This window comes from Fukomys damarensis, unplaced genomic scaffold (assembly GCF_012274545.1).
Source record: "Fukomys damarensis isolate Sample0158 unplaced genomic scaffold, DMR_v1.0_HiC HiC_scaffold_7, whole genome shotgun sequence".
NCBI classification, from domain to species: domain Eukaryota; kingdom Metazoa; phylum Chordata; class Mammalia; order Rodentia; family Bathyergidae; genus Fukomys; species Fukomys damarensis.
In genome coordinates, this window is record NW_022900919.1 from 1,666,168 (window position 1) to 1,683,737 (window position 17,570).

At 52.3% G+C, this 17,570-nt stretch overlaps 2 protein-coding genes and 1 long non-coding RNA gene across 7 annotated transcripts in view; 1 reads left to right on the plus strand and 2 right to left on the minus strand.

The window, feature by feature from the left end:
- Positions 1-17,570, plus strand: part of Cyfip1 (cytoplasmic FMR1 interacting protein 1) — a 57,491-nt gene that overhangs the window by 28,259 nt on the left and 11,662 nt on the right. Inside the window, exons 15-23 of the mRNA XM_033761040.1 lie at positions 539-686; positions 1,816-1,969; positions 3,646-3,802; positions 5,117-5,213; positions 6,253-6,329; positions 6,424-6,532; positions 7,805-7,924; positions 11,129-11,328; positions 15,593-15,680. Of these exons, the coding sequence (XP_033616931.1) occupies positions 539-686; positions 1,816-1,969; positions 3,646-3,802; positions 5,117-5,213; positions 6,253-6,329; positions 6,424-6,532; positions 7,805-7,924; positions 11,129-11,328; positions 15,593-15,680 (1,150 nt within the window). The remainder of the gene's footprint in view (positions 1-538; positions 687-1,815; positions 1,970-3,645; positions 3,803-5,116; positions 5,214-6,252; positions 6,330-6,423; positions 6,533-7,804; positions 7,925-11,128; positions 11,329-15,592; positions 15,681-17,570) is intronic.
- Positions 6,504-11,135, minus strand: LOC117285195. The gene is made up of 3 exons (XR_004516155.1): positions 9,692-11,135; positions 9,501-9,550; positions 6,504-6,578 (listed from the first exon to the last, which is right to left on the minus strand). It is a non-coding gene; the product is annotated as an uncharacterized LOC117285195 (long non-coding RNA).
- Nipa2 (NIPA magnesium transporter 2) overlaps positions 11,252-17,570 on the minus strand; it is a 47,583-nt gene continuing 41,264 nt past the window's right edge. For 3 of the 5 annotated variants that reach the window (XM_033761036.1, XM_033761038.1, XM_033761035.1), the window contains exons 3-5: positions 17,185-17,301; positions 14,634-14,893; positions 11,252-14,439 (exon numbers count right to left, since the gene is read on the minus strand). In XM_033761036.1, the coding sequence (XP_033616927.1) occupies positions 11,280-12,356 (1,077 nt within the window). In that variant the 5' untranslated portion in view covers positions 12,357-14,439; positions 14,634-14,893; positions 17,185-17,301 and the 3' untranslated portion in view covers positions 11,252-11,279. Of the gene's footprint in view, positions 14,440-14,633; positions 14,894-15,111; positions 15,888-17,184; positions 17,302-17,570 lie in introns of those variants that run through there. The other 2 variants (XM_033761039.1, XM_033761037.1) reach the window with 2 other exon arrangements.

Here is a 17,570-nt window from a genome sequence, read left to right on the forward strand (position 1 = left end):
GAGAGAGAACAGATCCCAGCCATGCAGCCTGTGAAAGGGCCTCAGCTGGAACTTCCCCCTCAGGGTGACAGGACGAGCACGAGGCACCTCTGGCTCTCAGGTGCCACCCACAGAGTCTCCACGTGGTGCAGCCCTGTTGGGGACAGTGACATTCCCAGCAAGTCTGGGTGTGCCTGGGCTCCTTGATTCCGTGGGGACTCTGCCATCCTGTGGGAACACGGGGCCAGGGAGCCGCAGGAAGGAGCCCCGCCAGCCGGCTGGCACTGAGGTCTCTCTGCCCTCTGCGTGGCTTGCGGTGGCCTGGAGAGTGTTCTGGAAATGACTGCTTCAGGGCTAACGGATGCAAAGTGCAGCTAGGCTAATCCTTCTGAGAGGAGCCCTGTGTCCAGGAGTGCTGTGATTTAAAATTTTCCTGTGGCTGTGGCTGCCACCATGTGCCTCTGCCGCACCTGCGTGTGCACCGGCTGGTCGGGAGTCGTCCCCGGGGTGGAGCTGGGCCCGCAGAAGGCCTCTGTGGTAACGTGACGGGGCTGTTCAGTGTCCTGCAGGCCATCAGGAAGACCGTGTGTGACTGGGAGACCGGACACGAGCCCTTCAATGATCCTGCTCTTCGGGGAGAGAAAGACCCCAAGAGTGGCTTCGACATTAAAGTCCCACGCCGCGCCGTGGGACCCTCGAGCACGCAGGTCCTCACCCCTGCCCATCACAAGGCCAGGTCCCGGGTGGAGGGGTGAGGTCTCCTGTGGGGGGGCAGGCGTGAAGTGCGTCCCCACGCTCCGGCCGTCCTGCCCACGCGGCTCTGGACGGTGACTGAGCCCCAGTCCGGTCTGTGCACTCACCGCAGGCCCGAAGGACCCCAGTTCCACTCTGTCCCCCGTGCGGTGTATGTCTAAATATACACGTTCACCGTCTCTTGACGCTTGTTTAAATGTGCAGTTGTAATGTTATGTTGAGTTTACATGTGAGCCTTCCTAAAGATGAAGCACGGGGAGGCTGAAACGCCACTTTCATGTGCCGTGGTCTCACGCTACTCTTCCTGTCGCTCTCCGTGTGTCCAGCCCTCTCTGAAGTTCTTCTCCTTGGTCCTCACGGCTGGTGTAATGTGCTCCTCTACTTTTCTGTGGGACCTGAGACTTCTCGCTCATTTCTCTACGAAGGCTTTCTATCCCTTTCTGTTCCCAGAAGTCACCAGCAAAGCATGTGGCTGGCCCGGGGGGCACCCCGGGCACTGGGAAGAAGGCACTCTGCCATCCTTGGGGGTGTGAGGAGCGTCAGTCTGTGCTCCTGCTCTCTGTCATCTGTCCACGTATGCCCTCTGGGCATGTGCAGTGTGTGACTAACCTCTCTCCTGCCTCTCCTTCCCTGTCTGTCCATGTCTAGCTCTACCTGGTGCGCACCATGGCCGAGTCCTTGAGCTCTGCCGAGCTGCTGAGGCAGCTTAAGTCTCTGGGCATGGAAAGGCTCTTGCATGTGGTAAACGCGTTTCTGAGGCAGTCGTACACCTATCCGCCTCTTTTAACCTTTGGTGGTAAGACATCGTTTGTTTTTCTTGTTGATATTCGTGGCACAAAGGTGAACTGCTCCTCTGCAACTTGTTCTTTCCCCCAAGCAGCAGCAGCAGCAGCCACTTAGATGAGTGCCCAGGCCCCCATCCCTTAGGGCGGCCGAGAGGCACTGAGGACCTGGGCACACGGCCTGAGGCCTCGCCCGCAGGGCATCCCGAAGCGGTCCTCCTCCTGTGGTGTGTCTGAGTTTGGCATAACTAATGTTCCATGTGTATTTTCTCCCCTACGAATGTTTCCTTGGATAATACAGCTTTACATGGTGAGAACCATGCTAGAGTCCCTCATTGCAGATAAAAGTGGTTCCAAGAAAACCTTGAGAAGTAGCCTTGAGGGGCCCACCATATTGGACATAGAAAAATTTCATCGAGAGTCATTCTTCTACACCCACTTGATAAATTTCAGTGGTAAGAGATAGTGCTGACCAGAGTCCGGCCTGGCATGCTCTAACACTGCTAACACCATCCAGAATGCTTCTGGCTGCCTGACGTCCCCGCCCAGTCCCTCTCCACCCAGGCGGTGACGGCCTAACCTTTGTGGTGGCTGGGTGTCCCAAGCTCCCTTGCTGTCCTCTCACCGTCCTCAACCTCTGCCGCAAGGCCCGTGGGGCCTCGGCTGGCCTAGTGTGCGCACAAAGCCCTCCACCATGGGGTTCAAGAGCACAGCGAGTGCACCTGGGTGGAGAGACAGGCTTTGGCAAATGGCAGAAATGGCCCCGTGGGCAGTGGAGTGGAGAGGCGCATGCCCTGAGCTAGGCGGGCCCTGCTTGGGGACACCTAGCCACCTGGCACAGCGGGGGCCCTGCCCACGGGGTTCCTGGGGCCTCCTTGAGCCATCCCCACCACTGCTCTGCTCAGAGCAGAGGGCTTCTCTGACTCAGCCCGGGGATCCTGAAGGTCTTGGAATAAAATGCTTTTGCTTAGCCCCATGAAAGGTAGAAATTTGTTTTGTAAATCTGCCTAGTTTTGCATTAATTAGCTCCCCTGAGTGTCCATGTAATGCTGAGTCCTGGACACTGGTTTTTATCCTACATAAGAGCAAGTACAGGTTGAGTATCCCTTATCTGAAATGCTTAGAGAAAAAAGGTTTGGTGTTACAGATTTTTTTCTTTTGGGTTTTGGGGTGTTTGTACAGATATAATGAAAGATCTCGAGATGGGATCCAAGTGTAAGATGGAAATTCAGTTTCCAGCTCCACTGGGATGTATTTTACAGAGCATAAGGTCCACATAGTTTGCAGCTCAGTGGCTTTTCTTGTCTACAGAACCACTGGCTGTCATGGTGGTGCAGCTGTCACCACAGCCTGGCTTCTGAATGTTTCAGAGCAGCCGCACTCCCGCATTCACCTTATGACCACGGTCCGAGGTGGCTGCAGTGTGTGCTGTGTGATGGCATTTCAGTCAGAATTTCCTTTGTTTTGTTTTGTGAGACCGGGTCTCACTATGTAGCCCAGGCTGGCCTCGAACTTGTGACATTCTTTCTGCCTCAGACTCCAAAGTGTGATCACCACGCTGGCGATGACAGGTGTTGCTCTGTGGCCCATACGATTTTGTCACCTGTTGATGCCACGATCATCTTGGTTTGTGCAAGCACAGCGACTCAGTCACCTCAGTGCCCTCGCTGGAGTACAGGCCTGTCGTCCAGCAGCCTGGGCCCGTACCCCACTTTTGGTGTACCTTGCTGTGATGCCGACCGCTCCCACGTGGTCAGGCGTGTGATACTTGAGTCACCGCCATGAGGCCGTGCCGGAGGCTTCAGGTTTCAGCCTCTTCAGAGCTGTGATTTTCACATTAGGAATGCTCAACCTGTAGTCCTGTTTTCACTTCTGTCCCAAAGGCCCTTTGTCTGCTCCTCCCGAGCAAGTCTGGTGAGGTCCCTGTGGCAGGAGGTGCTGCCTCTGCTGCCGCACCTCCGCTGTGCTGCATGGGAGAGGCTCCTGCTGGCCCCTTCCTGCTCAGGTCCATGCTGTGTGTGTCTGAGCTGAGTGCAGAGTTGCTGGCACCCCACACTCAGCACCTCATGTCGTCTCTGCTGAATCTTATTCTGCGCATGGAGATAAGACGGTGTTCTTTGAATTCTTCAAGAAACTCTGCAGCAGTGCTGTGACCTTTCCCAGCTGTGGTTCCGGGAGTTCTTCCTGGAACTGACCATGGGCAGGAGGATTCAGTTCCCTATCGAGATGTCCATGCCCTGGATCTTGACTGACCACATCCTGGAGACCAAGGAGGCCTCAATGATGGAGTACGTGTCTGGGAGGCTGCCTCTCCGGCTTTGTGGTGACCCTGGGTCTCAAAGGCCTGTGGGCGCGGGGTGAGGGTGGGGGTGGAGGAGCCAAGACTCTTTCAGCATTTGCTGGGAATCACACTCCCCGGAGTGAGCTGCAGGGATGAACACAGGGAACCTGGTCCTTGGCTTCAGACCGAAACCAGGAGCTCAGGCAGGTGAACTGGGCAAGGCTCTGGACAAAGACTGATCAGGCAGAGGAGGTGACCTGTGCCTGGACCTTTGTAGCAGCCCATTCAGCCTGGTCCCTCAGGTGGTGCAGCCTCTGATGAAGAGAAACGGAGAAAAGAAGCATCTATTGAGGGCTGGGGATTTAGCTCAGTGGTGCTGCCGCCTTACACCCTAGAATGTGCAAGCTCAAGGTCCTGAGTTCAATCCCCGGTACCAAAAAAAGAAAAAACATCTATTGATCAGCTTTGTTTTCAGGGTTAGGATTATGAGTCAGGGGTGTAGAATCTGTCTATTACAATGACTTCCGTGGACAGGAAAGCTATAAAAAGTGGGTGTTGGGAGAACAAACTGGGGACCCCTCAGTGGGCCGGTTCTTTACAAGATAGTCCTCAGAGGACCCCTGGAGCACTGGGTGTTGTCAGACGGACACTTGCCTTCCATTCTGTACAGTGCTGGGTGGTGAGGGCTCTGGCTCCTCCTCAGCGTGGCCGTCCCGTCCCTCTGCTCACCTGGCTTCTCCCTCAGCCTCTGGCTGCTGCCAGTCCACACACAAGCAAGGGATGATGGGCTCCTGGCCTTGACCCAGCACATCAAAGACTGTCATGCAGTCTTCTTCATTCACAGCTCATTACTAAAACGAGAAAGTAACCTCTTTGTTTCCAAGTTCACTTTTTGAAATTGGTATATAATAGTTGTACATCTTCATGGCTATTTCAGCACATGTATATGTTATGCAGTGACTGAATGGGGTCATAATATCCATCCACTTCATCATTTGTTGTGGTGAGACCCTCGGAAGGCCCTTCTTCTGGCCACTGTGGGGTTTTTGTTGTTAGCCTCACGGTTTTCTGTTTTGCTGTGGGGCTGGGGATGAGATCCCGGGCCTGGTGTGTGCTAAACCTGTACCCTCAGTGAGCCACACCCAGCCCCCCAGCTGTTCTGGGCTGTTCACTGTGGCATTCTAGGGTGTAAGGGATCCTCCAAACTGACTTCTGCTGTGTGGAATGCACTGCGCCCTTGTAGACAGTGGGAGACGGAGGGCAAGGCCTGCTCTGTGGCCTGGTGCGATGAGGGCCTCAGAGTGATGCGTCCCCTCCACAGGTACGTGCTCTACTCCCTGGACCTGTACAACGACAGCGCCCACTACGCGCTCACCAGGTTCAACAAGCAGTTTCTCTACGATGAGATCGAGGCAGAGGTGAGGGTCCTGCCCCTGCGTGCTGTCGCATTTCCTTTAGTTAAATGTCCTCCGAGTATGAAGCGAATAGTTCCTCTGGTGTGAGAAACTATAACAGTACATAAGATCCTAATGAGATAATTGACAATGTGAGATAGGAAGAAAAGGGCTAAAGGTGTAGGGAAAGTGGAAAGGGTTGGGGAAAGGTAATAAGGGAAAGGAAAAAATAGGAGAAAATGAAAAAATGGAAGTAAAGTGTTTGGGAATGAAGCCTTTTAAACAGTCTGGCATGTAAGCCCTGAAACAGGCCCTGCATACGCTGCCCACACCGGGCCCTGGTGTCCACACCTGGGGTGACAGCACTGGCTTCTTCCCCAGCGTGAGCGGCTCCCATCTGCAGATGTTCTCTGAGAGGAGTATGGTCTTTGCCTCGAGCCAAGCCCCATTTCATTTCTTTAGTTTTTTTACACTTGGTTATTTTAAATAGTACTTTGCTGAACTCACAACATGTACTTTTTCACTTGTATCTGATTATTTCTGGAGGACAAATCCCCACACGGGTGTCAGGCCGGGGGAGACAAGTGTGGCTGAGGGCTACAGTTCTTGTGAGTAGGAGGCTCCACCAGCCAGGCCACCCGTGCTGGACTCATGATTCCGGCCGCTTTCGGGGAAAGGTGCCCCCTCCTCTGAAGCACAGGTGCAGGTCTGGGTGCTCTGTGCCTGGTGCCACCAGCCCTGCTCCAGGACAGCTGCCCAGTGGCGTCCCAGAGCCAGTGCAAGTTTACCCCTCAGAGCAGATGGGGGAGACTACTTCATCTCCCTTTGCGTGCATGAGGATGGGGTGTTCTGGTTGCTCAGCCAGGGGAAGGTTCTAGTGTTTCATGATGGACGGTGGTCACTCCTGGCCATACCTCAGTTTATTTAATTGCTAATATTGGACAGTAAAAGTCATTGTATTTTCTCTTTTCTAGTAAGAGGCTTAATTCATTACCTTTTAAGTTGTGTTACTTGGTATTGCTTTAGAGAATTGACATCTTACGTGTGTTTTCTTTCTCTTCAGGTGAATCTGTGTTTTGACCAGTTTGTTTATAAGCTTGCAGACCAGATATTTGCATATTATAAGGTTATGGCTGGGAGGTGAGTGTCTGGTCTGTGATTCCAATACTGACTCCTGAAGATTCCATTAAAATTCATAGTGTGTGAAAAATACCCGGTCTTCTTCCCGTACCAGTCTGCTTCTTGATAAACGGTTACGATCGGAATGCAAGAACCAGGGAGCCACCATCCCCCTGCCGCCGTCCAACCGCTATGAGACACTGCTGAAGCAGAGGCATGTCCAGGTGAGTTGGCTGCAGCCAGTGCCGGAAACGCTGGGATCTGTCTGCCCTGGTGATTGAAACCAGAGTTTTAAATATAAGACAGAGTCTTGCAGGGTTGTCCAGGTGGGTCTCAAACTTGTAGCCGAAGTGACCCTCCTACCTCAGCCTCTTAACCCTTTAAAGACAGTTTCTATGGGGAAGCTCAGATACTTGCAGCTCTGCCCAGGCTCTGCCAGGGCTACAGGAAGCAGGCATAGATGAAAGGGGTCAGGCCTCCCCCAGGAGCTCAAATCTCAGAGCTGAGAATGAAGGGCAAAAACACAGGCAGCCAGAGGGCCAGGGACAAGCTTTCCCTGGCTGGATTGGAGAACTTAAAGGCAGACATGCTTGGGTTGTTTTGTACAAAAACAACATATGGTAAATATACCACAGAACAATGTTGTGGTCAGCTGCACACTGTCTTTACCACAGGGCTCCCACCTGAGCTAGGGGTGTGGGTCGGTGGTAGTGTGCTTGCTTAGTTAGCATTTGTGAAGCCCTGGGTTTGATTCCCAACACCAGAACCAAAAGAGAGGGGGAATCCCCTGGTGGTGTCATAGCCATCCTAGTTCATGTGTCTTCTGTGATTGTACAACAGTAGAATCAGCAAAGTGTGCATTGTTTTTAAGTGATGCGTGACTTTATTTACATAGAAAAATACGTGAAACTGTAGGGAAAATTCTGCTTACTACCACAGTCTGTCAATAGGGAACCACTGTGCACATTTTGGGACGTTTCTCACCAGGGCTTTGCTGTATTTTTATCATAATGATACTGAGCTACATGCATTCTTAGGACCCAAAAGAGAGATGGGAGAGTTTTCTCTCACTTACAGCATAACACTCGTGAAACATAGACATGCCCAGGCCCTCCTGAGTAACAGCTAGGTTGTGACAGGTCACTCAAGTTATAGTTGAAAGTTCTGACCTTCCGGCGGCTCTGGCGGCTGTGAGTTCAGGAGTTAAATTCAATGCAAGGGATTCAACCGAAGTACTTCTTAAGGCTTTGACTTGCAGAATTTCAATTCCAGGAAAGTAGAATGTTTGGTTTTAACACCTCTATATACAATTTCATATAAATATTTCTAACATATCCCCCTATAAATGGCTTGTCCTTTGTTTTTATAGTTTGTCCTGTCTTTTGAGACAGGTTTCTAGGGGAATGTTTGGTGGTTGTATGTTTGCTTTGTGTTGTAAGATTTTCCTGTTCACTCTTCACTCCTCTCCCCGACGTCCCCACCTTCTCCTCCCGCAGCTTCTGGGCAGGTCGATAGACCTCAATCGCCTGATCACACAGCGTGTGTCAGCAGCCATGTACAAGTCCCTGGAGCTGGCGATTGGACGGTTTGAAAGTGAAGACTTGACATCAATAGTTGTAAGTACCAGAACTAATTTTACTTTCATCTTATTGATAAATTGAACTGATAGCAGGTCTGATTTTTGTGTAGATAATAGCAAAGAGACACTAATTGAAGCTTCCCTCTCTTGAGTATCTTTTTTAGCATCTTCTCTTAGGATTTGCAACTTAGACTAACTTTAGAGAGTAAATAACCCTAGTCTTGAAGGAGTTGCACCTGAGCTGAAAGATAGCATGCTACTAATTCAGTAACATGCTTAGATCTTAGTAATAATGAACTAGTCCATTTTTTAAAAAAACTTGCCATTATAATAATGATAGAAAGATAAGTGCATTTGTCAGCTTTTCATCACTAACAAAATAACTGAGAAAAACAGTGTAGAGGAGAGGTTGGTTTTGGCTTCTGGTCTCAGAGCCTTCTGTCTACAGTACTGGGCTTCGTTGTTTTGGGCTGTGGTGAGGTACAACATCATGGAAGAGGACATGGCAGGGGACTATCACCTCGTGGCAGCCAGGGAGGAAGGGGCCAGGGACAAGAGCAGGTACCCACTCCTTCATGAGGCCCCATACTGAGTTCCCTTCACTTCCCAGTAATGCATCAAGCCACAAGCTGTCCATGGTGAATCCACTCAGGAAGCCACAGCCCTCCCACCCAGTCCCTTTCCCAGCACCCCACCCTGAGTGGGGACCACATCTTCAGCACAGGACCCTTGGGACCACTTCCTGTCCCAGCCATTGCAATGTAAATGTCCGGAAATGAGCCTGGTGTAGTAAAATGGATGTAGAGAAAGGGCGGGTCCTAAGTGCTTCTTAAAGCCCCTGCCTCATACCCCTGCTGTGAGAATGAAGCCTCAGCACCAGTGTTCCTGGGAATGAACCACACTGACCATAACGATGGCCGCCTTCTTCCTGAAAGCACAGATGAGCTTCTGCAACTTAACAGTTCAGCCACAGCTAAGGGCCGTGATCCGGTGCCACTGAGATATATTTTAACAGACAGGAGAATGGAGTGCACCACGAACAAGGGTTTGAGAGGTGGCCTCGAAACTCATGAAAACCATTACCTATTCTTTCAGAATGAGCTACAAGAAATTAAAGAGGCAGCTACAGCCAGGCCTACCTGCAATCCCAGGTACTTGGGAAGCTGAGGCAGGAGGATTGCAAGTTTGAGGCCAGTCTGTATACCTTCATAAGATCGTGTCTCAAAATAATAAAAAAGGGGGCGAAGGGATAGGCTCAGTGGCAAAGTGCTTGTGAGGTTCAATTCCCTGTACTGAAGATATGAAAAGCATAACTGTTATAGAAGAACAGCATGAATCAAAAATTTTAAAAATCCAGAAATAAGGTGGAGACAAGCTTTTTTGGTTTTGTTTTGGTAACCGGGGATTGAACTCAGGGTCTTGTGCCTGAAAGGCAGATGTGGTGCCACTGAGCTAAATCCCTGGCCCCTAAGAATGTTTTGAAAAGAGATGATGGAACTCATAAAAGATTTAAGAACAAAAGAAAATCATTTCAGAAGTGAAAACAGAACCAGAAAGCACACAATGATGAATTTTGAGAGTTACAAAAGAAAGAAGGAGGGCTAGGGATTTACCTCAGTGGTGCCGCCGCCAGCCTTGCAAGTGAAGGACCCGAGTTGGATTCCTGATACCAAAAAAAATAACAAAAAAAAAAGAAAAGAAAAAGAAATTTTAAAAAATTAGAATGTAAGGCAAAGAAAAAGCATTTGAGAGAAAATGACACAGAAGATCATGACGGTCTATGTGCATTTCATAGAGATCTCACCTGAACAGAACAAAGATTGAAGTTTTTATTTCAAGACAATGTTGATAAAATAGAAGATGTCAGAGTGCGATGGTCCCAAGTTAGGCTGAGGTGACGCAGTTTTCTGACTTCAGGGTGGTGCAGAAGCATGCCCGCATCCCTTTCGTCCCACACTGAAGTTTGTTCTGCAGAGGTTTCCTCGGCTTAGCGACTGTCTGGGGGCTGCTGTGAGCTCCTGAGCCTTGCGGGCTTAGGTGTGGGGGGCGCACATCTTCCGCTTAGACAGCATCCACAGCTGGGGAACGGGCTCTCATGGCTAGCATCAAGAAAAACTGCAGGAAAGTATTAGGCTTTAAGGAGAAGAAGAAAACCCTTTGAGCAGAGGTATCAGAGAGGGACAATCTACTTATCCTCAGAACTTTGCCAGCACTCCAGGAAAGCAGATTTTGTAGCCAGCCACATCACTCTCCTAAGCGCAAGGCCACTGCAGCCGGGAGTGAACATGCGACAGCCCCAGGCAGCAGACATCTGAACCGGGTCAGGAACAGGAGGACTCACAGGCACCAGCGCCTGCCTGCCCGCAGCAGCTGGGAAGGGGTCGCATTCTTCAGGACCCACTCAGTAGGCCGACTCAGCCTGACAGCCTGCTCTTGACAAGTACAATTTGGGTCAGGTCCATGTATTTTAACTATAATTAGACAAGTATGATTTTGATTAAAATATTGTTGGGGCTTTGACCCAGACCAGCAGTATACAACAGAAAGGTAATACAAGCCACGTACGTAGTTTACTCAGAATTACAATAGAAAAGGGAAAGAACTAGAAGTTATTTATAATGATGTTATTTACCTATGATAACTTACATATGAGGCACAGTAAGAGATGAGCAATAATAACCAATAATAAGATAGAATGACGTGTTGTTTAAAACTCATGTACTATTTATTTCTGGGATGCTCCACTTAATATTTTGGGGCTATGATTGACCGCGCAGCTGAAACCTTGGGAAGTGAGCTGTGGTGGGGGCGGCTGTAATTGTGAGCATTCACAAGGCCGTGGGTGTCCACGCTTGGCAGCCCTGGCACCTGGCCTGTGTTCTCTTTTGGGCAGTGAACTCAGGCCCTTGTGAATTGTTGGCATACGCGCACCTGATGAGCTCCACCCGAGCCCAATCTGTGCTGTTGAGGGCCTCTCGGCACATTGCCAACTGACCCAGGGCAGATCCCCGAGCAAGTGCAGCACCAGCTCCCTTGTGCTGCAGACCAGGCCGGGGCCAGGGCAGAGGGAGGTGAGCACCGCAGCAGTGCCTGGCCTGTGGCCCCTAGGTGTGAGAAGCCGACCCTACTCCCGTCCAGAGCCCTGCTGTGCTCTTGGCCCCTCCGGTGCAGCCCCTCTGCGCTCTCACGGTGTGCTGGGTCCTGAGGCTCACTGGCCTCACGCTGTCTCTGTGACCCACAGGAGCTGGACGGCCTCTTGGAGATCAACCGCATGACCCACAAGCTGCTGAGCAGGTACCTGACGCTGGACAGCTTCGACGCCATGTTTCGGGAAGCCAACCACAATGTGTCAGCGCCCTACGGGAGAATCACCCTCCACGTCTTCTGGGAGCTCAACTACGACTTCCTGCCCAACTACTGCTACAACGGGTCCACCAACCGGTGAGCGCAATGCACCAGAGCCCAAGCGAGGTGTCTTGGGTCTGCCTCCCCCGGCTTGCACCGTCCTGTCTCAGCCTCTCTTTCTTCCCCATTGTTCCTGGAGTGCGGGTCATCTCCCATCCACAAGTGCGGCCCTGGACGGCCATCGGCGGTGGCCCTGGCTCTGCATATGGAGATGGTAGGCTGGGCCCAGCCTGGAGCCTGGGCAGGGAGCCAGGGTTCCCAGCGTGGGTTTGGCTGTGGCTTTGATTGCACCGTGAGATGCACACTGGGAAAGGCTCCTGGGACCGACTGAACCGTGCAGGACAATCTGCTTGTCTCCAGCCTGGAAGGCGATGTGGAAGGTCCCGAGGCTGGCCTCCCATGCCCTGCCATTTTTCTGCTGTGTCAAACCACAGGAAGTGGCTGGTGTAAGGACTGGGATGGCAGCAGCAGCACAATGCAGCCCAAGTCACGGCCATGACTGGGGCGCCGTGCACTGCACTGTCCGGCCGAGGGTGGATCGCAGGGTGCCAGGCTCGGCTCCGGTGCCGGCAGCACACGTGTGCGTGTGGTACACCAGGCTTTCCTCTCGAAACACCCGGCGGGGACAGGGTCACCTCCTGGCTGAGCCCCGCCCATACATGTGCACACCGTGGGGCGTGTTGCACTTCACACAGGAAGTGGGTCTGGGTCTGGGTGTGTGAGCTGCCGCACGGCCCTCCTGATAGTCCCGTGGCTGGTGGCCGTCCCGGGTGGAGGCAGTGGGCGCAGGCCAAGGAGCCCCAGAGCTTCAAAGCACAGGAGGCTTTGGGGCCTGGCTGTGCATGGTCCCTAAAAACCGACGTGGAGGTGGTACTTAAATTCCCAGAGGTTTCCCATGTCAAATGTCTTTCTTCGAGAGTTCTTAGTATGCAGCTGGCCTTCCGTATCCATGGATTCAACCAACCACAGGTCAAGAATATTTGAAAGAAATTACATTGTATCAGATATGCAGACTTCTGCCATGATTTCCTAACTGGCACAGTACAGTTTTCCACATGTAGCATTTACACGTTACATACGACACAGCATCTGGGAGGACTTAGTCTGCAGGAGGGTGTGCCTCCCTCGGTTCTGTGCAAGTCGCCACCATTTAATATAAGAAACGTGGTGGCCGCGGGGACACCGGCGATGGCTGTGTAGTTAGATGCATTTGTGTGCTGCGACAGTAAACAGGCGTGCTGTTATCACAGGTCGGTCCGTGCTAAAGACACGTCTGCTGCTCGCAGGCTGCCCCCAAGCCCTGGCCAGTATCCTTGGGTCGCCCTTCAGTTGTCACTGTGGCTCCCGGGGTGGTGGGATGGAAGCAGTAGCCTGCTGCTCCTTCCAGGTGAATTAAGCTTCAAAATGTTTGCTGCTCCCTGCGGGTGCTTTGTTCCCTGATTGTGACCGTCCTCCTCCTGAACAGAAAGGACCTGTCCTCGGCCGGGTGCTTCCTGCCTTCCTGTGGGTGTTCTGGAGCCCGTGGCCACTTCCCAGAATGGCAGCCCCTGCCTGGATCCTCTCCCAGGCACAGAGCTGGCATCTGCAGGGAGGTCTCCTTCTACAGGTGTCCCCTGGTGTCATGCGGCTTTGCACAGAGCCGTCGTGTGCTGTGGCGGTGGACACTGTGTGGCCTGTGGCGCAGCATCCTGACTTGTTTCCTCACCCGTCCTGCCTTCACAATGCTGTCCATGAGGCATGACACGTCTTGGGGCTGGGGACTTTTCTGACTGCATGTGTGAAGGCGAACCCTGCTTACCACCTTGCCGACCTGTGCCCGGCCACGCCCAGCTGCCATGAGTCCGGGACCACAGTGGGAGTGGCTCTGCTCCCGGGTACTCCCTGCCACAGAACTGGGATCTTCCCGGATCCCAGGTGGATAGCACTGGGTGTGTCTTAATCAGCAGGGGATGCTTGGTGGCTCTCCCCTCATTCCCACGGACAGCAGGTGAGGCCCGTCCGGGGTGGCCCTGTGTGGCCCCGGAGACAGAACAGGTGGGCAGCTGTGCGGCAGGACTGTCCTGTGTGCCGTCAGTGACAAGCAGTGTCCCTGCCCCACTCCCGGACACCTGCCCTTGGCCTCATCGTGCAGGGGCCATCTCTAGATAGTGGCACAGGGCAGGTTGAGAGCCCTGCTCAGCAGTGAGAGGCACAGCCCTGCCACCCTGGAGAGCGGCCACCTGGTCTGGCATCCTGAGCCTCATGGTGTGGTTAGGCGACAGCTTGGCCAGAGGGCTCACGTCTACCTCTGCACACAGCACAGCAGCAGAAGGGCTGCCAGGGTTCTGTGACCGTAATTCATGGGCCCAAGTGGTGGCCGCCCTGCCCCTCCTCAGCCGCGTCCTCTCTCTGTGACCAGACTTGGTCCTGCTGGGCCGTCAGCATGCAGTGGCTGCAGCTCCTGTTGGCCTGAGTTGTCACAGGGACTTTGTGTCTGTTGCTGGCGAGCTCTGGCTTACCTGGTGGCTTTCACCCATTCTTACTGACACTTTTCCTGAATCCTCCACTAGGGTCTCTAAAGCTCCATTATCTGGAAAGGGCCTTGGAAAACAGAATTTTATAGCTCCAAGCCATGCACTGACAGCAGGGAGGACACACACAGCCGTGTGCCCAGGACCAGAATTCCAGAGCTGTGAATTTTCTGAGAACCTCTTGGGACCAGACAGAGCCTTGCTGTTGTGCGGCACCTGTACCCTCTGCTTTCCATTGGCACCAAACCTGTGGCTGCATTTCCTTTGGGGCGGCCAGGCTCTGGCTAGCGGACAGCTACAGGAGGGGGCCTCAGGAAGCTCCAGGCCCCAGCAGATCCCTGGCTAGGGGTGGCTCCAGGGCACTCACCGTTGAGGTACCATTTGTCATCTGAGTTTTGTAATTTGTAAGGAACAACCTGAGACTACAAACAAGCTATGCTTGTTGAAATCTGGCTCGGTGGTTTTAGCATCTGTGATTCTTACTTACCTGAATCAGATGTCACTGGTAATTGAACATCAGTGAGTTCGAGTTTGTTTTTGAGACAGGTTCTTGCTCTGTACTGTGTAGCCCAGGCTCACCTCATGTTCATGGTGATCCTCCCGTTACAGTTGTACACCACCGTGCCTGGATCTCGGTCTGCAATACATGGTTACATTCTCTGGTGGGGAGTGGATACATGGCCATCCTGAATTCTTTCTGCCTCCCCTTCCCTTATCTCCACTTCCATCTCCTGATCTTCTTCCCGTTTGCAAAGACCCATCTCCCTGTTTCCTGTTCTCTTTTATTTTGAACATCAGTAAGTCCCTAACTCTTCATTCCCCTACAGATACCTGTCAGCGTCCGCTGTTCACGTGAACACTTTTGTCTGTTCATTATGGCGAGGGCCAGGGACTGCAGCTCACGGTTATGGCCAACTTCAGTAGGGTTCTGTCACTCACGTCTGCCTTGTTCTGGGCAGCAGGCCCCTTCAGACGGCTTCCGCGTCCTCCTTCGCTCACTTCACTCTGTAGGCACTGCCCTGCCTTCTGCACCACAAGATGGTCCAGCTCGTCTCGTACTTTTCCTGCTTGGTCCTCGCAGTCTATCGTTCCTGTGGTAGATGATATTTAAAATGCCAAGTGTGAACCTTCCTCCCTCTCTCCCCTCTTCTCCTCCCCCAACACGGTCTCTCTAAGGCACTGAGTTGCCCAGGCTGGCCTCGAACTAACAGTCCTGGGCCAGCCTACTGAGTGCAGGGATCACAGGCATGGGCCACCACACCGGCTTGTGTCTTTATGTTTAAAGAAACCCTGAGCTGAGAGTGCTCACCAGCCTTGCTGTTTCCGCTTGAAAATGTAATCATTCCATTTCAGCTGTCCCTGATGCATGGTCAAGATGCATTTTCTGGACCGAGTTTGGTTGTAAATGCTGGTTTGCTTCTCTTCCCTGCTGACCCACAGCTGGCGGAGACAGTGTGGCCTGTCCTGCTCCTGCTCCCATTGGAGAGTGCTGATGGTCCTGCTGTCACCCGGGTCTGGAAGGGAGCAGGGCAGCGAGCGCATCAGCAGTTATCTCGGGGCTGTGGACGCTGAGGTGGTCTGGAGCCCAGGCACGGCCTCTGGAGTCTGGAGACCTGGGGACCGGGTCCGAGGGGGCGCAGGGCTCTCGCTGTGGCTCCTGAGCTGCTGTGTCTGTATTTCAGAGTCTGTAAAGTCCACTGTTCAGACAGTTTGATGCTGGGAGGAAGAGCTGAGTGGGTAACAGGGAAGTTCTGAATTAAAGAGCCAACGTCAGTTTCTCTCTCTGTTAGGTTTGTTCGGACAGTATTGCCATTTTCCCAGGAATTCCAAAGAGATAAACAACCTAATGCACAACCCCAGTATTTGCATGGATCCAAGGTAGGTTCTTTTCTTTGATTTTTTGCGTATATTCTGTTATATTCTAATATATTGTGATCTTTAAGTTCATCAGGAAGCATATTTTGAAATTCATTTTTTTTAAACTTTGGCCAATTCAGTGTTGTCTACACTGGTTTTAAACTCGTGATCTCAAGTGGTCCTCCTGCCTCAGCCTCCTCAGTACCTGTGATTACTTTTTTTTTTTTTGGTTCTTTGAGACAGGGTCTCACTATGTAGTTCAGACTGCTCTGAAACTCACTGTGTATACGAGGCTGGTCTTGAACTCACAGCGATCCTCCTGCCTCCTCTCGAGTGCTGGGATTACAGGCATGCACCACCATGCCTGGCAGCTGCAATTACATTTATGTTCCATTGTGCTGGCTTGAAATTTAAGCCTGTATCATGCCATGCAGAACGTATTTTTTTCTTCCATTTCATGAACATCTTCCTGAAATGTGGCAGTGATCTGGTGCCTATAGTCACCAGGGAGAGGGAATCCACACGAGGGATTCCAGTACCCGGGACCCTGGAACCCGCCCTGCCGACACCGTGGGGTGGCTTCGCTTACGTGCTGTTTTGAGTCAGGAGGGAAAATGAAAACAAACACGCCACGGTCTCAGAGGGGCCCTTGCCTCTCTCCCTGCTCTGCTCAAACGCTTGGCACGCTGCTGTGAGCTTCCCTCTGCCTGTGAGGCTGTCCCCCACCCACAGCCGGAGGCTGGAGGCCAGAACCCGAGTCACTGCTGTGTTTAGTGTGGCTGTGGGGTGGGGAGCCCGTCCTGTGGCCGTCAGCAAGGCCAGGCTCCCTTCCCTCCTCAGTGCTCTCAGTGTGGCACTGGCTCGATCCTCCTTTCCCTGGCTCTGCCAGTGGAGCCTGTGTCCCTCCTGCGTTTGGACACTGGGTGGGGTCAGAAGCCGGGAACCAGGTCGATGAGCTGATGGGCCATGCCTCTCGGTGACCTCCCTGAAACACCAGCCATTTTTATGATTTTTTACGGGGTTTTGTGTTTCTCCGAGCTTGGATCCCATTATCCACAAAATTCTATGCCAGAATCTCAATTCAGAGCTTGAGGTGGAGCTGTGAGGACAGGATGTAGGCAGAGTCCCACCCGAGGGTCCCTCTGGTTCTTTGGAGGCAGACCCACATGGCAGACTGCAGCGCTTTGATGCTGACAGATGAGATCAGCTTAGTCTTGCGTGATCAGCTTACACTTGCGCTCTGCTCTCGGTCCTTTGAGCACGCACAGACCTAGTGACGTATGAGGACGCTCAGGACTCAGTCACTTGTGCTGTTATTAGAGCAGAAGGACCAAGCCGAGTCCCATGGGGTAGGAAGACCTGGCCCACCTGCAGTCCTCCCTGGGGTCCAGCAGGTGCAGAGTGCTTCTGCCCGGAGAGTTGTAAAACTGACAGTCACCCCATAGGGAGGCAGAAAGAATGAAACTGGAGATGGGGGAGTGGGTGGACAGGACATGGAAGACTGAGATGTGTTATGGGCACCTACCAGCTCCCCACCATGCATGGACAGTGAGTTCTCGGCTTGTGGACGAGTTACGTTCCAGGAGAATGTTCCTAAGTTGAATTCCTTCGTATCAGATGAAGTGACTCTTACACAGTACACCTGTGAAAGTTCCCAACACAGACATTCATTCATAAGTTGGGCATTTTACTGTAATCATTAAGTACCGAACATGTAATGATTTAAAAAAAAAAAAAAAAAAGACAGGGAGAGGACAAGACAGGGGAATAGACAGAAAACAAAGAGGAAAATAGTAGGCTTAGGCCCTTAACATATCAATAATTATGTTATGTATAAATGTATTAAATATAACCAGTCAAAGCCCAGTGCAAGGACACACCTGTAATTCCAGCACTCTGGGAGGCTGAGGC